This window comes from Girardinichthys multiradiatus, chromosome 1 (assembly GCF_021462225.1).
Source record: "Girardinichthys multiradiatus isolate DD_20200921_A chromosome 1, DD_fGirMul_XY1, whole genome shotgun sequence".
In the NCBI taxonomy this organism is placed as follows: domain Eukaryota; kingdom Metazoa; phylum Chordata; class Actinopteri; order Cyprinodontiformes; family Goodeidae; genus Girardinichthys; species Girardinichthys multiradiatus.
Window position 1 is genome coordinate 21981770 of NC_061794.1, and position 19620 is coordinate 22001389.

The 19620-nt window shown below is 40.0% G+C and overlaps 1 protein-coding gene across 3 annotated transcripts; it reads right to left on the bottom strand.

Moving 5' to 3' along the window:
- Positions 1 to 203: 203 nt before the first annotated feature.
- On the bottom strand, positions 204 to 18739 carry plekhn1 (pleckstrin homology domain containing, family N member 1). Of its 3 annotated transcripts, none has more exons than XM_047364754.1 (16): positions 18493 to 18739; positions 16271 to 16361; positions 15997 to 16158; positions 15199 to 15279; positions 13616 to 13706; positions 11965 to 12098; positions 11020 to 11166; positions 7993 to 8073; positions 7814 to 7889; positions 7445 to 7590; positions 6673 to 6825; positions 5126 to 5368; positions 4595 to 4750; positions 4100 to 4339; positions 3811 to 3871; positions 204 to 1007 (listed from the first exon to the last, which is right to left on the bottom strand). In XM_047364754.1, the coding sequence occupies exons 1-16, from the start codon at positions 18564 to 18566 to the stop codon at positions 823 to 825; spliced, it is 2121 nt and encodes a 706-aa protein (XP_047220710.1). In that variant the 5' UTR covers positions 18567 to 18739; the 3' UTR covers positions 204 to 822. The 3 variants fall into 3 exon arrangements, with proteins under 3 accessions (XP_047220710.1, XP_047220702.1, XP_047220693.1); XM_047364746.1 differs by having other exon boundaries at positions 4100 to 4336; positions 6673 to 6828; XM_047364737.1 differs by having other exon boundaries at positions 6673 to 6828; positions 18493 to 18736.
- Between the last annotated feature and the right edge of the window lie 881 nt (positions 18740 to 19620).

The window sequence follows — 19620 nt, forward strand, 5'->3', positions numbered from 1 at the left end:
AAACCAGAACCAGGAACTGTTAAACTATTAAAAATAAGCTAAAAATAACATCTCAAAAGTGCCAAGAACTTTTTTTTTCTCATAAAATAAAATAAAAAAATTGTATTTTTAAATATTTGTACGCATTAATTTTTTCGCCCTATGTTTCAAAAAACCGTTTTTAAATAATTAAAATCTTCAAAATAAACAGAGATAAACTCAGGTATATTTTCCACTCTTTTATTGTCAAATATTTATAGTAAAAAAAACACACCAACAAAAATAAACAAGTCACACATTTACAGTGCAGGCATAATTACAATGTTAGCACCTTCAGGACAATCGGTTGAAGCCGCATTTATTTCCATCAACAATGCAGCTAAATACATTTACAAACAGTTAAAAAAAATACTCACATTGTACCAAAACAAGCTGTAGTGGAATGCTTTTACTGATTTAATTTACAAAATAGACAAGTATGTGAGAGAATCCTGAAGATAATGCAAATGAAACAGCAACAGTGCAGTAAAAAAAAATACATAAAAAATAATAATAATAAAGCTTCATACAATGTAATGCACGCTCCAATCTTAAATGCTACATATAAACCAGACAAGTGAAGCGTGTCTGTCGCTGTCGCATTGTTTTATTTTATTTCCCACTGTTCATTCACTCGTCAGTTCGCCTCCCTAACATCTGATGAAGCACTTCCTCAGATTTGTTGCTTCACACTGTACACACCAGCAGCAGCTCAGGCTGCGACTCTTGGCTTTTATCATCCCTCTGATAGTGATCTGATGTTTGCGCACGTCCAGACGAGTGCCAGGTCTTTTGTTTTTTTTTTTACGACCATCTCTGCTGAGTTGCCATGGGATCAACGCCCTGGGCCCCAAAGTCTAATCCTGTCCACTGTGTTGAAATTCCACACGCTGGCTGAATCATTCCAGTCTCACCGTCGTACTCCCAAATGTTGTCATAGTCCACTTCCTGGTCATCTGGGTCCGTGGGTTCGAGGTACGAATGGTGATCTAAAAGGGTGAGAAAAAATTCCCAGCCGGTTAGTTTTCAAGTGAACTTTCTCCTGATTGTAAGAACTTGGATGCAGCCCCAGAGCAGGCATATCATTGTCTCATTTCAAACAACAACTTCACAGTATATCCTGTTTTGTAACATGCCACAGTACTTTTATTGTTACTTACTTTAAGTTTCCCTTCTAATATTACATTAAAATGCAGGTAGACAAATAAAATCACGTGTCAGCGGCTTGCTGAAGAATTCCTTTGTAATAAATTCCTGTCGGTTGTGTGCTGTCAGTCACCAAGATGTATATCCTGTCTGAACACTGATCTTCCTAATCGTTCCAGAGGCATGTTTTGCACACTTAATGCACCTTCACTTCTGTAACCTTTCAATCATCTGTCAACTTGCTGACAGAAGCAAGAGCTCAAACAATCCAACCTAAGTGCGCCCAGCGTTAAATTAGTAGTTTAGTGGAGTCTAATTAATGTTCTAGGTCCGTGGGGGTTTTGGTAGTGCTGACTTTCATAAATCATGTTTGTCGGAGGTTTAGATTTACAAGGGTATCAATTATTGTGCCTGTTTTCTAGCCAATCATCAAAAAAGGATCTTTGTCCGGATTATAAGCATCTATTGTGCACACATAGTGCCTTAAAAGTATTACAAATTTACCTTTTTCACCTTTTGTGCCATTGCAACCACAGATTTTATGTAATGGACCAACATAAAGTAATGCATAACTGTGAACTGGAAGGAAAAGACCGCAAGGTTTTCAAAACATTTTACAAAACAAAATCTAAAAAGTTTAGCATGTGTTTCTACTGAGCCCCAAAGAGATAATCCTTTGCTGACCTTTCGCTGTAATTACAACTGTTAGCCTTTTTCAGCATTTCTCCACCAGATTTTTTTACATCTAGATGCTGCAATTTCTGTTGGTTCTTCTTTAAACAGCTCAGGCTCAGTCATATTGGAGGGACATCATCATCATTGTTCAAGTCCTTCTACAGATTCTTTGTGAGATTATTTTTAGACTTTGACTGGGCCGTTCTAACATATGAACATGCTATGATCTAAACTGTATTATTGTAACTCCGGCTGTACGTTTAGGGTTGTTGTCCTGCTGGAAGATGGACCTCTGCCCCAATCTCAATTCTTTTGTAGCCCATCAACACTGACCTATTTTCGGGTCCCTACTAAAAAAAGGGCATCCCCACATTATAATGGTGCCACCACCATGTCTTAGTGTGGGAAGTGTATTAAGAGTAATGTGCTGTTTATTTTTGTCACCTAAAGCCATTGGTAAAAAGGGCAACAACTTTGGTTCCTCTAATCAGAATACCTCCTGTCACATGCTTGCTGTGTCTCCTACTTGGCTTGTGGCATTGACACTTCTTAACGCTTTCTTTCACAATGGTCTTCCTCTTTTTCAGAATAGTTAGATTTGAGGAGCAAACAACTCTGGATTCTTCTAGACCGTCCAGATTGCTTTTCTAATTAATGCTCTCTTTGCCCACCCTGTCACTTTAAGTAGACGTTCATGTCCTGGTAGTGTTCCAGTTATTCCATACTCTTTCCATTTTCAGATGATAGATTGAATAGTGCTCCTTGAGATGCCTGAAGTTCTCTCTATTGTTTTATAACCCAAACCTGCTTCAAACCTTTCCACAACATATCCCTGACCTGTCTGGTGTGCTCTTTGGACTTCATGATGTTCACACAAAAAACCAGGACACCTCCCGGTTCGGTAGGTGTCCTGGTTTTAAAGTCACGGTTTGGTACATTTTCATTCACGTAAAATAAATAAAACTGTATGTTTGTTTTTAGTTCAGTCAGCAATAAACAAGGATTCTTTATAAATTACTAACATTATTTGGATTTTATTATGTTCTAAAACTTGTTAGATTGAATAAAGTAGTATGAGCAGGCATAGCCAATGCCTGGAGATAGATTACAAGACAATATAACCACTTGAAAACGTTCAAAATTAACGTTTAAAAATACTTTAAATAAGACTGTGCCCATATTTGAGTTTAAAGACATGTTTACATCACTTTGGAGTTGTTTTGACATTTTGACATCGTAGTGTCCCAGCTGTACCTGAATGCAGCATGTGTAGCTGTTGGGAAAATCCCTTCCCCGAAAGCTGCATTTTATGCATGAGTTTGGGCTGATTGGATGCTACAGGTAGTCATTTGGACGTCAATGGTTTTTCTCCACTATCTGTGATGTTTACATTTACCTTGAGCAGTTTCAGGTGAGTAATTTGTATTCCAGGTATGGACCTTACCGCTGTTGAAAAACGCTGACATAAAGTTTTGGTTCAGTCCATCTTTTTTTTTTTTTCTCCACTGAAGCTGCATGAGAAACCTTAATGTTACCAAATAGCAGAGTTTAGTGATAGTTGGGAGTCCCCCTCTGTTTTGTTTGGTGTCACTTTTTAAAGTTGCGCTAAGGAACGTTGCGTTGAGCAATTATTTCCGCACTTAACCTGCATGTGTCCAGGTAGAAAACATTTCTGAAAGCATTTGGTTGTACTGGATTTTATTTAGGGGCATCAGAATAAGGGTGCTGGATACAAATATATTGCACACTGTTTTAATTTTATTTTTTTTAGATGTTGAACTCCACCTATCTTTTTCCTTCCACTTTTGTGTTGGCCTATCACATAAAATCCTAATAAAACACATTGTGCTTGTAACTTGACAAAATGGCTAAAGGTTTAAGAGGTATAAATACTTTTGTATGAGCATACCCAAGCCCTTGAGTTCACACAAAAACAAATGAAGTATATAGGAACTTTTCATCAATTCTTACCTGGTGAGTAACCATATGGCATATGAGAAGGGTTCCTCAGAGAGCTTGATGGGAGAAGTATCTGTAAGCAGATGTGAAAACAGAAAAAAGTCAGTTCCTGTGAGGAACTACAACAAACAATCATCATGGTCCAAAGCATGTATTTCATATGCATCTGTTTAAATATCCCCTTCAGCACAAGTATATAAACTAGCTCTTCTTTCTCATAGTGCACTGGCATTTCTCTTTGAAGTCCAGCATTTCAAGAACTGGAGCATCCCGGGAAGTGTAGACCTCTGTGCTCCCTCACCTGCTCCTGAACTTGGCTGGGCATTGGCAGGAGCTTCAATCTCGACACAGCTTCTGCTCTCTGCTCTGCTTGGCTTTGAGGCGTTTCCATGTCTCGGAATGGAATCTGCGCCTGGGTGTTGGCCAGGACCATGCTTCTCCCGGAGCGTCTGCCCATGGGGGGAGTGCGTAGCTGGAAAGAGGAGGGTAGGAGATGGGCATCCTGATGGTGGTGCTGGATTGGTTCGTTCCAGCTCTGCTGCTGAGAGGAACACAAAAATCAAAATATTGGAAATAAATATGTTTCTGTTCATATAACAAATCTTAAACTCTACAAACAAAACTACTAACAATTTATCGTACTTTACATAATCTTTGTAAAAGATTTAACATCCTGAGAGAAAACAATCCCAGCACTAACACTATCTTTGGGTTTGTGAGTGTCCCCTGCTTGCTATCAGACAGTCTGTTCAGGTGTAATCTAAAACTAAAGATCCAGTGTCATTGACCCACTTACCACCGGCCGGGCCTCCTCCAGGCTGAAGATCTCTGGGGTGCAAGGCTCATCGTATAGGGGTGACAATGGTTGACGTGGGGCACACAGGTCAGAGTGACGTTGGCTTGTGTTTAAAGGGTAGTGCAGGGATGTCTGTGGTGTGCTCCAGCTGTTAGACTGATCCAAACAGAATCAAATGTGAGTTAAAGAAGGAGAAATAAGCAGTAGATTTTCCTCAGTTGCAGTCTGTTTCAAAAACCATTTTAGATCATCTCAGACTAATATCTTCAGCTGGAGGGCAATAAAAGCTGCCTGAAAACAGACTAGGTTAGACTTTGTTTATTAATCTTAATACATAGTAAATTATATGCATCGTTAAGCTGATTGATCTTTCAACGCCAGTTTGTGTTATTCCCATCTGTTAACCCCAGAAGATGAGCCCTCCCATGAGCTGACTGTTTGCATTCAGTTACTGCACACATGGCATGTAAAGCGAGGCAACGGTCTCAAAGGGAGTATTTGGTTATTGAGCTCAACGGCAGACTGACTTACCTTGATGAGCGGGGCTTTCTCCAGCCACTGTTGGCTGGAGCGATGCAGGGCAGAGTAGGGAGTGCTGTAGAGCTGAGAAAACGGGGAGCTCTCTGTAGGCTGCAGATAGGAACTGTGCTGGGGCGAGGAGTAGCGCAGCGACAGAGGTCTCAGATTGCGATCTGGCCTGGTTTGGGAGGACACGCTGTTGGTCCTGCTGCCTAGTCGGGCGGTCTCGGTTGAAGAGGGGCGACTGGAGCTGTACTGTAAGAGTCAAAAATCACATCCAGGAGGGAACGTCAGCCATGAAATTTGCCTTGACACCATCAGGGGCCTTATAGACCAGACTCTGTAGCGTCATATTCTGTTTTTAGCTAACAAAGTCTCTTGAGATTGACAGAAAAACATCTTCATTAAATTAATTGGAAGAGTGGTGGTTAAGGTCAAAAGTTTAGCAGCGACATTACTTCTGGGCACCTGGCCCTCTTTTTAAGCTAATTGGATGGACAGGGAGGATGAACAACTCCTCTCCAAGGGGAGTTTGTTCAGTTCTGATAATGTAGAGAGCTTCTGGACTTCGAAAGAACTCAAAGGTTTACAGCAATACTTTTTCTGCTGAATCAGAACTTTGAGAAGAACATCTGAAAGTGATTTTGTTGTTTTGTCTTATATGTTTGAGCTCACCACCTAACATCAGTAACAGGAGTACTGTTGTTTAGTCATTTATTTGATAAGAGGTGTCGCTCATTTCCACTGTAATGTGGGCAGAAGGCAGAGAACAAGCAACTCCAACCACATTATTTAGTGGTTGGAGTTGCTAGTTTAAAGCTTTTAAAGGGGTAGTGTTTATAGCATTTTAGAAGTAAATTTCCCTTAAAAGATTAAAAGTGCTTAATATTTTACCGGCAGTGGATAACTCTCTTGGATCCTTCATTTAGAATAAATCCAGATTAGTTGGCCCTGCAGGCTGAGAGACAGCCTGAGAGGTTCCAAGACCAAAGTGGACTTCTACCATCTTAAGCAACTCCAATATCCAAAACAGCATGTTGGTTTATGCAAACACTGTTGTATGAACATTCAAACTGTTTTCACATTTGCATTGGGCAGTTACAAAAGCTGAAGCAGATGATAAATGGAGGTAAGAGGCGGTACGTCACTAATGATCTTCCTATGTGACAGCAAAAAAATTTTTGCTTTTTATATTGCTTTATTTTTATATGAAACCAGAAACACTACACAGAAAGATCACTGGTGAACACCGCCTCCAACCTCCACTTCCCCTGCAAATAATCATTAGTATCTCTATAATAGCCACAAAAGGCAAACTTGAGGGTAGTTTAAAGGTGAATAAAATAGAGTTTGTACAAACTACCAAGATGTTTATAGAAGTGAATATGTTTTAAGATGGTAGAAATCTGCTTTGCCCTTGGCCCCTCTCAGACTAGGTGTTAGCTTCAGCCTCTGAGACCAACTAATCTTGATTTTTACAAAATGAAGATACCAAGAGAGAACCTCACTTCAGTAATTACTGATCTATTGTTTGAATGAATAGGGCAAGGTTGACTTACACAGAGAGGTTCAGAGTATCCTGGAGACATCAGTTTTTCCTCATGAACTGGTAACTGAAGGTTTAGGGACCCACGGCCACTTGGCGGCTGGCTGTATTTGAGAGACTCCGCTTTTCCCTGGCTGTTTCCACTCCACCTGTCAAACCTTGTTCCCTGCTAGAGATAAAAGAATGCAACATGTTACTGTTTATTGATACAAAAACATGTTTAAATCATTCACTCTGATTCTCTACGTTTCTAGAGGTGGCGAGGACAAGACCTGCAATTCACAGGAAATTAACACAGCATATCATGTCTTGTTATGGTTTTTCTTCATCGTCTATTACTCTAAGCTTCAATGACATAGAAGTAAACTAACTTCATGTGAACTTCGGTTAATCTAACTGGATCTGGAGCTTATTTTAAGTTTTCAGATTGGCTGACAAAATCAGAAGGTCTAGGAATTAAAATCTGTAAGTGAGACAGAAGTTATGTAAAGTAATTCAAAATGTGTGATAGACAGACGGACGGACGGACAGATAGACAGATAGACAGACAGATAGATAGATAGATAGATAGATAGATAGATAGATAGATAGATAGATAGATAGATAGATAGATAGATAGATAGATAGATAGATAGATAGATAGATAGATAGATAGATAGATAGATAGATAGATAGATAGATAGATAGATAGATAGATAGATAGATAGATAGATAGATAGATAGATAGATAGATAGATGGACAGCAACATCATTTGTTTCTGCGTGTGAAATGGAGCAGCCCTCACCTCTGTGTTTGTTGGCGTGTATATGATGTCATACACAGGGGGCGGGGGGGTGAGAACAGGGACGTCAGCAGCTTTGAACTGCTGGATCCAGTCGCAGAACTCTGTTCTGTCCAGACAGGACACCACTATGGGGTTGATCAGCTTGCCTGTGAAGAGAGGACGGAGGAACAAAGCCCGTCATTCGGTCTGCTTGCTCACTGGAATGTGCTACAGCAAGAACATTATTCATCAGGCATTAAAAACCCTCTTATTCATCGAGGGGTTACACTCTGTGACGCAAAATGATTCAAGAGGGTCACTTAGCATAAAACACACATTATAATGTGTACTTATTAACATGCCAGAGTGCTACTGATTCAGTACACCTACCTTCAATCATAAAGGTGTTTGGCTTGATGTCCTGACAGGGAGTGGTTACTGTAATCATGTTGAGTGGAAGTTTGCCCTGTAATCAGAAGGACACTTTAACACAACTCCTTTATGCAAACACATCCAGATTAATGGAAGCACAATATTCAAGTTGAAGAGTATAAGGAGGTGAACAGTACCTTATAGAAGAGTCCGTTGCTCTCCTCTGATAAGATGATCAGGGTCGAGGGGTACAACACCAGCAATCTGTCGCTCTGTTCCTGTGAACATATGTTAATAATGAACCACTTTTTGTTTTTCTCTAGGTAAAATTTAATAATGTAGTAAAATAAAAGTTTCAGTGTTATTCTAGATTATGTTTTAGTATTTTAAATGTTTCTACTCCCTACTTTGGACAGCCATTATCATGTTTCCTGCCTGTGTGGCAGTTTTAAAGGGATAGTTCAGGATTCCTCAAACAAGTTTCTGTTTAAAAATTAAGCTGTTAACTGTGCCTACAGTAAATAACTATCTTGGTGTGTTCATTAAGTATAAAACCTAACGCTCGAACAAGAGTGACATGATTTGTAGATGTTTGAGTTTAATTTTGGGTCTTGTCTCTGATTTTTATTGTTTTTGGTCTCCAGGTGGTGTGTTATAAGTTCATTTCTTTTTGGTTTAATTTCTTATTCATTCTGTTTATGGTTGCTTTTAGTTCTGTTAGGTCTGTAAGAATTTTTCTTTGGTTTTATTGTGTCTTTGAAAATCTGTTTCGTTCTTATCATGTTTTGTTTCCATTCTCAGCCACTGCCACTTTAATCAGCTCCATTCGGTCCACCAACTTCATGCCTATCAGTCTCACTGCTTTCACATGTGAGATACTCCAAATATACTCTTCTGTTCTGTCTACTCCTTGCTGGAGGATACTGTTTGCCTTGCCACGCCTGTTCATGACTGTTGGTTTTTTGCCATGCCGTGCCTGCTCAAGTTTTTTGCCTGTTCATCTCATGTCCAGATGTACGTTTTTTATCTACCCACCATGCTGCCTCTGCCTGCCAGTCTGCAATTGGGTCCATTCCAAGAGAAATCTCTAACAAAGAGGGCCAAAAACCAAAGCGGACTTCTACCATCTTAAACCAACACCACGTCATAGTTTAGGCAAACACCATTTTGTGACCCTTTAAACAGTCATTACAGTTATATACAGAGAAGTTAAATATTCACACAGACTGGTGTTTGGAGGCAGTGCACCCCCAATAATCTTCCTGTGCGAAACGTCCCAAGAACGGAACTTGTAAAGTGAGAGTAATTACTTTAAAAAAAAGATAATGCCGTGTAAAAATAAACAAAATAGCACTCTCTTAAACTTCTTTAATATTTTTGTTGTTTTACACTGCTTAACTTTTATATCAGACTGCTACTCTCACTGGGAACATAGGACATGTTTCATCCTCTGTATGTGTTTCACACAGGAAGATTGTTAGTGGTACACTGCTAACTACATCCGTTTCTCATCATTTCCTGTATACATAAACACTTAATGCAAACATCACAAAAGATTAAGAGTTTATCAAATATTGTTAGCATAAACCATTGAGACATTTTTCAGACTTGGTTTTTTTTAACACAGTAGAGGCCTGCATTGGTCTTGAACCCTCTCAGACTAGCTGTTAGCTTCAGTTTCTAGATTTATACTAAATGAAGATACCAGGTGGGTTATCTACTGCAGATGAGATTAACCACTGATAACATTTTAACAGAACCTCTAAAATCAATAAAAAGCTGAGTTAGCATAGGCTGCTATGACATTTTTGAGAATATAGTTGTTTTAGTACAGTAGACATCTGATTTGGTCTTGGTGCCTCTCAGGCTAGCCGTTTAAAGGTGCAAGAGCTTTATGCTCTTGGACCAACTAATCTGGAAAAAATACTAAATGAAGACTCCAAGAGTCATTTACTACAGGTAAAATATTAACTGCTTATAATGTTTTAATAAAAACCTCTAAGGTTTAAAAAACATGGTGGTAGCATAAACTGCTTTACTGTTTTTCATACTGCAGAAGTCTGGTTTGCTACAACATAATAAGAGTAATAAGTACTGTGCCCAAGACATTAACTGCTTATTCTTTTAACAAAACCTATCTAACTCCTAAAAATAAAACAAAATAGAGTTAGCATAAACCGAGATTTTTTAGATTGGAGTTGTTTTCGGATTATAGTCCACTTTTGTCTTGACCCATATCAAACTACCTGTTAGCCTCTGGGATAAATTAATCTCAATGTTTACTAAATGAAACACCAAGAGAGTTATCTTCTGCAGGATATAAAACAGTAAGTGTCTATAACTTTCTAAAAGAATTTCATTTTTAAAAGTCATTAACTACACCTTCTGAAAGATAAACAGGTATCAAAAACTACTCCCAAGGCAAGAAAGCTTGTGAACCTATCTTTCCTGAGAACTTCAGGAAAGATAAGACCATAAGATCCGGTGCAAACAATTACAAAAAAAACAAAACAGACTTTATCTTTTAATTCTCCATTGAGAAGTTCCCAGTGGAATCTCAGGTCGAACCAGTTCAAGGGGCATTTAAAGGTGCGGCAGACCGACAGAGTTTATGTTTCTTCTCTCTTGTAGAGGGTGTATCTCCGGACAGACAGCTGACATTCCAGCTGTGAGGTGAGTCGAGTCACTCTGTGAGCCGGGCAAATGCCTCTTACACGCCCAGGCCCTAAATCACATCAATAGAGCTGCCGCTGCTTCCCATGGAGAATTAACGGATATTCATGCAAGACGTGTCAGGACTTCTGCTTTGATTAATTGCTGTGTAAAGTTTCTGTAGAAATATTTATAGTGCTCTTATCTGATTCTGTTCGGTTCTGTTCAGAAATGTTTGGCAGCTGGTTGCATGTTGCCAACTCTGTGGTTCACTTCTAAGGAACTATATTCTGTATAGATAGACAGAAGAAATAATATGGACTGCTCCCTTTCTATTTACCCCTTGCATGTTGAGGTAATGTGTAATGTTGCGCAATTTGAAAACTATGTGTGTCACCTGGCTATGTGAACTGATGTTTTTCTGTTTTTATTCATCCTAAGAAAAAATTCCCACACTTTGGAAACATGTTTGTGTCATGAGTTACAGTCCGTTGTACTGTACTTTGTGTTTCCAGAAACCCGCAAGTGACCAGTAAGTGATTCACTCCTGATAAGGAGTGGTGGAGTCGTACCTGGCAGGGCAGGTGCTGCAGTCGGACTTTGGTGACGTAGGTGATGGGGCCCAGGCTGTCCCGCTGAGAGCCCTCCCACTCATAGATGGGCTCCCTGTTGATGGAGTTCCTCAGCTCCTCTCTTCCTTCAGACTTGTTCTGGTTTAGCTGCAAAAAGTACACAATAGATTAGTAAAGTGAAGCGGGATTATCAACAGTGTACATAGGAGAAAAGGGTGGTAAGTGAATTCAAAATCATGATCTGACTTCTATTCTTGGAATTTCGTCCCCCAAAATACTTAAAATCTGAGGCTTATTTACAGCTGCCACCACATTTATTAGACTCCCTGTTAAGACAGGTAAAACATTTTAAAATAAATTATTATTATTATTATAGAATAATCTCACAGAAAAATTTGTCACAGTCAAAAGACAGGCCTTAGTCATTTTTTTTACTTAAAAGAAATGGAAGAATCACAGGCACAGCAGCCCTGTTTTAAAACCACAGTTGGCAACCTATGAGCAGAATGTCAGCCGACTGCACTGATTATGCTCTTGCATCAAAGTACGAATTTATTTTTAGGCTTTCTGCACATATTTACTAAAGATGCAAAAAATAATGATACAGGGTGCCTTACTTCTGTTGTTTTCTTATAACACATCCAGGCTCGCATGTTTCATCAACCTCCTGTGAGTGTGGGGTCAGCATTTAAACCCCGTACAGTTTAAATTAGGTCATAATGCTACCCAAGCCTCTCCCTGTTATGCAGGGCTTCAAGGAAACCCAGCAGTGGCCTTACATGACTCACCGTATTTGCAAACTCGCATATCCTGTTTTATCGGGAGTGGCTGGAAACAAAAGCTAATGTGCCAGGTAGATTAAAATATACAGTCAAGTAATGCCTTTGAATTTGGAAATAGACATTTTGATTTGTCACTCCTTAACTTTTTCCTTCTGCGACTTACTCTCACTCTGGTGTAGTTTTCAGGTTGGACGGCAGTTCCCCCATTCTGCTCGATACTCTCCTGAAGAAGGCCAAACCACAGGTCCATTTCTGCCTGGCTGGAGCAGTAGACGATGATGGGGTTCAGGCTGACACCTGCAGGGATTGAAAAGAAATCAGGTCACTGATCACTGTCTCTGTCTGTCTGTATATACAAGAAGGAATTCACTCTCTGACTTTGTTTACTGCAGGTTATGCAACAAATACAGGAAAGGTTAACACATGTAGACCACATGCAAGACCATGAAAGCCCCTGTTGACCTGCTGTGTTTGGTATTTTTAAGATTGGAGCAAATGCTCCCTCCCACAGACTGCTCTTTCCCAGAGGGGACGAACAGGGCCAGGATGATCCAAGTTGCAATCTCCCTCTACCTATCAGTCCTACACATACCACAGATAACCACCAGAGATATTCTGTTTCATTTCAGCCTGTGGCTTTGTATGCTAATAGTCTGGAACCAAACTGCTGAATGTTGACCGCTCCTCGATAAGCAGTAGCTTGGCTCTGAGTTGTTTTTCTTTTACTGACTCTTAATTAAGGACCCTTACTGGCAATGATTGAACCTTTTCACTCTTTTAAAGGCTTTTCTTGTCTTCTAAATTCCGGCAAGATGTGAGTATTTAAAGCATCTGTTAGTTTACAGAAGTTACAAGCTGTTGTCACAAGCAATTATCCATCATTAGTTCACTTTCACAGCCATATTAATTTAAACTATGCTTCTGGGAATTCTTCAGCTCTCCAGAGCTACGCTTGCTTCGTCACCTTCTAACTCACCAACACTCATCTAACGGAGGAGCTCCTCATCATATCTTCCCCCTGACTCAGATTGTTTTATCCTTACTTCCTCCTGCATGTTTCCTGTCAGCTATGCCTCTCAACAGGCGAAAAAGGGTTCATAGCGAAGAATTTGAGTGCTGAAACACGATACTGGAATGTGAGAAGTTTGATCTAAGAAACTGCAGGACTAATTTACGATAAGGGAACACCAAAGAGTTTCAATTTTATTTTGACATCAGAGACTTTATTCAGTTGGTAAGGATGATAAACTACAATAACAGGAAACTTGCATTGTGATGACTGGGGTAGATTATCACGAAGTGGATTTTGGTTGTCTATATTGTCATAAAAAAAACATCTAATTCATATTTCCAGCCGATGTTGACCTGTGCAGTTTTTGGACCATGCCATAGATCATGTGAAACGACAAGGTTAAGAGCTGTAGCCAGGCTTTTCTGCAGGACAGCTGGGCTGACTAAGATGCACCTGTTGTCTAACAAGCAAGGCTTTTAAGACCAGTTTACCCCCCCTGCCTGACTGATGGATGAAAGGGTCCTGGCTCTAGTTAGTCTGGAGTTTGACTGGAGGTGAAGAGGTGAGGAGGGTCGCGACACCTTTGAATCACTAAAACAGGATAAAACAGGAAAGCCCGAAGCTTGGAAATAGTGTTTTAAGCACAGAGAAATTTCCAGAAGGTGTCCAAACCTCACTCTAACTCTAAACCCTCAGGATTTCCATTGGGAATCATAACCAATAAAACATAACCAATGATTATAACATAGCAAGGCCCTGTGCCAACACCTGCCTGGATTGTTTCTCCTGAAGACAAACTTACCATTTATTTGGAAGGCATATTCCTTGGGTTGGCTGTGATTACAGTTCTGCTGCAGGTTGCAGATGCAAAGCTCCTTCAATGGCAGAGTTCCCTGTGCAACATAAAAAAACAACATGTGCAAAGCCATGAGCAACCAGCTTCCAGACATCATTCTGAATTTCTGCATGTGAAGTGACAATGCTGAAGTATGATCCAGTTTAAAAAGTGGTTTCTCTAAAATTCAGGATGGAAGAAGGGTGACGACTGGCTGTTCTCACCCACTTTTTATATATATCGTATATTTAAATGCATATACCCCTGCCTGACCGATGGGTGAAAGGGTCCTGGCATACCTATGCTTTGTGATTTTGACCTCCAAATATAACAGCAACAATCCTACTTCTACTTCTACTCTAATCATACATTTTTATGATAATAATCATAAAAATAATGTTTAAAATAAAGCCTTATTACCATTGTACAACTTTTATCACAGTGGTCATCTATCGTTTTATAACAAGTACCACCTTAGTAAATACTATGTTTTCCAAGAACTACCACACTAACCTAGACAGAATATAACAGTAGCAGCTACAACAGGACATCGGACTGATATGCAGGACTAGTTGAAGGATACAGTGTAATTATGGGCTCCAATTTTACTTGGATGTTGAATTTCCCTTGTTGGAAGTTGGTAAAAAGAATACAAAAGTCCCTAGAAGTTGGCATATGGAGTGGGAAAGGTTCTGACCCCTCCCAGTCTCAAAATCCAACATGGCTGCCTTACACCCTGAACCTCGTGATAACCGCAGCAACGTTGTTTTTATTTGCACATTTGAAAATGTATGTCTTATTAGAACTGTCATGTACTGTACTATGCGCTGTATAGAACGTGGTGAGAATCAGAATCAGCTTCATTGCCGAGAGAAAACATTGTCTCAGCCTGTGTTGCTAACAGTGGTTTACTTGTTCAGTGAGGAAACCTATTCAGAAACTCAACCGTTTTTCATCTGAACTGAAACATGTTTGAGTTTGATGAGATTTCCAGATCCACGTTCACAGTTAAATGTAACATAGTTTTATTAGCCACTTACGATTGTTCCTAGTTCATAACAGCCAACACATTTGTATTTACCTGGCACTTAATAAATTAAAAATTTACACTAAGTAAAACTAAGAGCAGCCCAAGTTGGACCAGTGGTTCTATTACCACAGTTTGACAGCCACATCCCCCTCTTCCAGCAATAAAGAACAAATCACCACGATACTGAGGTCAGACAGTGTAAATCAGGGATGAATCCCTGTCTGTCTTCTTTCTGAGCTTGTCTGACTAACACCGCATGCAGGTGCGTAGCCTGTCTCTCCTCGGCAAGGAGTTGAGTTCTTAGCATGCACGGTAAACAGATGATTAATGGCCACTAAGGCTTTACGAGACAGCTGATGTAACTTAATCATACTTTCTGTTTACCAACAACGTGCTGGTAGCCAGGAGGGGGGCACATTAAAATTTATGAATTCATAAAAGCGAAACTTGTAAAAATTAAAAAGATATACGTAGATGAGACAGTGTGTCACCGAGGATTTAGAAACGGAAAAACATTCACCTGATAGGTTAGTCCAGTTGTGTTGTTGGAGACAAAATGTAGATGCGTTTCAAAGAGATCCAGGTAGCAGTCATGAATGTCCTGCAGAGGAGTTGGAAGGCCAGGTATTAATAGGTTTAAAACATAGGATGAGATAGAAATGTGTTTAATGAACTATTTTAGACAAAAACTAAAACAGAAAAGCTGTCACAGTTTGTTCGTTTAGCATCGGGTGATTCATGAAATATTTGAGCTTAGTAAGCTGGACCCTTTTATGTGCATGGTTTCCTGTTAAAATACATTGTGTTCTTTTGTCATCATGACGCTATTCCTTTCATCCGTCTTTGCCCTTTGGTTTCTGACAGTGTTGTTGTGTCAAAGCTCTGGAAAATTACAGTTCCCACCGCAAGGAGCCGGCATGTCTTCTATCAGCCTGTGGGATCAGAACAACTCTCTCTACCCCGAGGTTCTAACTGTGTTGGGGATGTTTCACAACTGCAGCAGATGAGAGCATGTCCTAACACAGGCTTGCAGTCTTGTTTGAGGGAAACTGACTGGATTATTCACAACCAGCCCTTACGTCAAAACCAAAGGGTGCTCTCAAAAGCCGCAGAGCAATATCCTGTTTTCACCTGTTTTGTTCAAATCTGGACTTCCCAGGGGTTGAACAGATGACTGGGAGGATAGGATGTGTCATTCTGGGTTTGGTCATTGTTACAAACCGCAATAAGGATTTCAAGGTGATGTTTGTTTTCTTCTGCAGTTGCTTTCCTGATATTTCATTATGCAGTCATTGCTAAATGATTTCGTTCCTCTCACCTGGCAGTGCAGGAAGCGGAAACGGACTTTGGAGCTGTGAATCATTCGTCCAAAATTCTTCACATTGATGCTACTCTTCTTCCACCCACTGGCCGGGTCGTAGGCGAATGGAGGGTCCCATTTTATGTTCTCTATTGTCTGAAGATCTTTAGGAGACATTTCCTGCAACCAGTCACAGTATTAGGGAATAAATATGCAGAAACTATTTTGATATTCCAAGGTGTGTTAAAATCACTGAGAAGTGTTTGCCTGTAGAGATGAAGGAGTTTCTTACCTTCCTTGGGGTGACTGTGCACAGGATATTTATGATGCTGTTGGATTTCTCCTGTCCCTCTTGGGGATTCTTCTTGCGAAACAGACGACTGCTGCTCGAGAGACAAAAATATAATCCATCAATGCTCACAATGGGATGTTTACCATGATTAGAGATCCACAGAAAAAATGGTTGGTCACTATCAGGCCAAGCTGATTTCCAGCTTGAGTGGCTTGTGTTAATCTCAAAAATCTGATCTTTTTCTGCCTGGGAAAGCAGGACGCAGAAAAAACACTCTTCGGCTGCAGGAGAGTGAGAGAGAGCAAGACTCTCAGCAAAAAACATGAAGGCTGCTATGTTGCTGCTATGTTTTTTACAAAAAGGTAAAAGCAATATATTTATTTATATTTATTTAGCTGTTGATGTCATTATATCGAATTATGCTACACTAGCATTGTTAGCATAATCAACTGTTAGTTAGAGAATAGCACATACAATATATGTAAATTTAAGTATTGCGCTTAGAAAATTAACAAAATAAGGCATAATTTTGCATAACTCCAACTGCTAGATTGCACCAAATGCTTCTGATACCATCCTTGGTATGTGTGAAATATGCATTAACCACAATTATTCAACATGAAGACCCAAAGCAGTTTGAGGTAAGTTTGCAATAATAGTCTGCAAAGGGGTTAAGTTGTCAACTCTATAATCGTTTTGTATTGTTTTGCAATAATCATCTAAAATCTCTATTGGCAAATTAAAGGTGGACAAAACTCCCATCAGTGGAATCATTACAATTACAATTTCCAGCTCTTGGTGAGGAAAATACATGTAAATAAAAACAGTCGAATTAAACCCTCATTGCAAATTAATGATCGCCAATCATGGTTTGTGTTTCTTCTCTTACAAGTCAATCAGAGTCACCTGTTTTGTCTTTATTCTCGTCAATGACAGCCATTTAAAATGTAAGAACAATCAGGCCCTGTGCCCCTGATGGTGAGCATATGCATAGGAAAATCAGCACTCAATGCACCACTTTGTCTTGTATGTTGCTCATTTGTTACCATTACTGTCACATTTCTATAAGGAAGCACCCTCGCTGCAAAGATAAAACTGTGGCTCTACTTTTACAGTGTCAGCTCGTACTTTATCTGCTTATCTGTGCACATGTGTGCCAGCATCCTCACCGTGCAACAACGCAGGCCTTTGTTTGCGTGGTGGGAACCAAGGTCTGTCTATTCAAGAAGTCCATATCCAGCATTAATCATTCATTGGTGTCAAGTGAATGATACTGTTCCTTTTTAAATCCCTTTTATTTCAAATTCACTAGCACACAAAGGAAAGTATGAAAGCCTCACACTGCCATGCAACCTTACAGTTGCAACACAGACGAGGTATGCATTGTAGATAATACGCAGGTAATCAGTTTGCACACCCAACATTCCCCAAATCACTGCTGTGGCATTCAGCAGTGCTCTCCCTCATTCTCTTTTGAGAATACCTCAGCCTCACCTGATTCAGTGACACAAAGAGTGAGAAGGCTACAGGAAACCTGAATCTCATTTGGAAGCTCACCAACGTGAACCTATTTGAGACGTTGAGATTTTAAATTGTTTCTAGATTTTGTTTATTTGAAACTTTAGTGACAAACCAGACCTCTAATGACCCCACACTGCATCCACATAAGGCTAATCAGAATCAGATGTGACGATCCTGCAGAGTAGGGACTTGCCCAGGCATTAAAGCCATGAGGGGTGCAGGAAACTACATAGAAAACAAAATATAACCCACTTATGTTTCCTTTTTTCTAAATCTAAAGTCAACAGAGGAGGTCACTCCCTACAAGCTGTAGGGTCAAAAAATTATTTTCTCTTTAATTAATTATGATTAACTGAGGTCAAACCCTATATTTTTTTAGGGAAACCTGATTTACTGACAGCTGGGAGATCATCTTCCCAGGGATGTAAAGAAGAGGCAAATGGTAACTGGATCACTGACACGTGTGTCGGGACAGGCACCGCACACGCACGACTTGGTGTCCAGCCAGTATTTCCATCTGATCCAGAACCAAGCCTGACAAAATTCACGACCCCTCAGCTCAAACTCTGTCAAATACTGAGAATTCCTTCCAGCTGAACTACTGAATCTAAAATAACAAAGTGCAGTGAATGACATGACATGTGCTCAGAAAATACAGTGACACATGTTTGGAAAACCTGAATTAGATGAGCTCTTCTTACCTGTTTCTGCGAATGAAACTCTTGCTGGAGAACCTGAAGTTGTGTTGGGGGACACATGAAATGCTGCTCCCCATGCTGCTCCGGCCTGTGCTGCTTAACTGTGCTCTAAAGGCAAAAATGTACCGTCCGCCTGTGATGGAGAAGTGCAATCCAGAGAAAGAGCTGTGTCCTCCCTGCAGAAGTCAGGCTTGTACTGTGTGAGGTATGGGCAGGGAGAGGATTGTTTAAAGTCAGACTGTGTGAGAGTGAGTGTGTGTGCATAAAAGGGGTGGAGTCCAGGCTGTCTGGTGAATAAGCAGCAGGATTCACACTCCCTGTCAGCTGCCTCTGTCTGCTAAATCAATCCACACAACAAAGGCAAGGAAGACTTGGTAGAAGTGTGCCATTTCACACCTTACATGAGCCAAATGGAGCTCATTGTTGGGTCCCCAGTGCTACTGGGGGTTCACTGGTTGTTGTGTGTCAATCAAAGGGGAAGAGAGGGACTTACCAATGACATGCCCAGACATGAAAATACACACACACTCACACACACTTGGGTATTCTATTTATTACTGGCCTTCATCACATAAGTGTAATTTTGAAGTGTTTTTGCACCCTATGAACCTTTTTTACATTTTGTTACATTACACACACAAACTTCAGTCTGTTTTATTAGGATATTATTCAGTAAAAAAACACAGCATAGCATCAAATAGTGAACTAGAAAGACAGGAATACATGGTCAACATGATAACTCTGAGTTGTTTGCTGGCTTAAGTTAAATCCTATTTGATGGAGAGCGTCTGTGAACATCAATTTTCAATCAAAAGCCTGTTGTCTCACAACAGGTTTTTAATTAGATTCTGGTCTAGACCTTGAATGGGCAATTCTAATGTATTACCATTATTAAATCTGCCTTCTCTTTAGGCTGATTGTCCTGCTGGGAGGTTACTGGTTGCAAAATAAACTCAAGTCACCCGCTCACAGGTTTTCTGCCAGGATTTCAATATATTTCGCTCCATTCATCTTCTCAGCAATTTTTATCCCAGCATTATGCTTCCACTACAATGTTTTACCATGGACATGGAGTGTTCGGAGTGATGTTCTGTGATTCACTTTTCCACCACATATAGTGTTTTATATGTA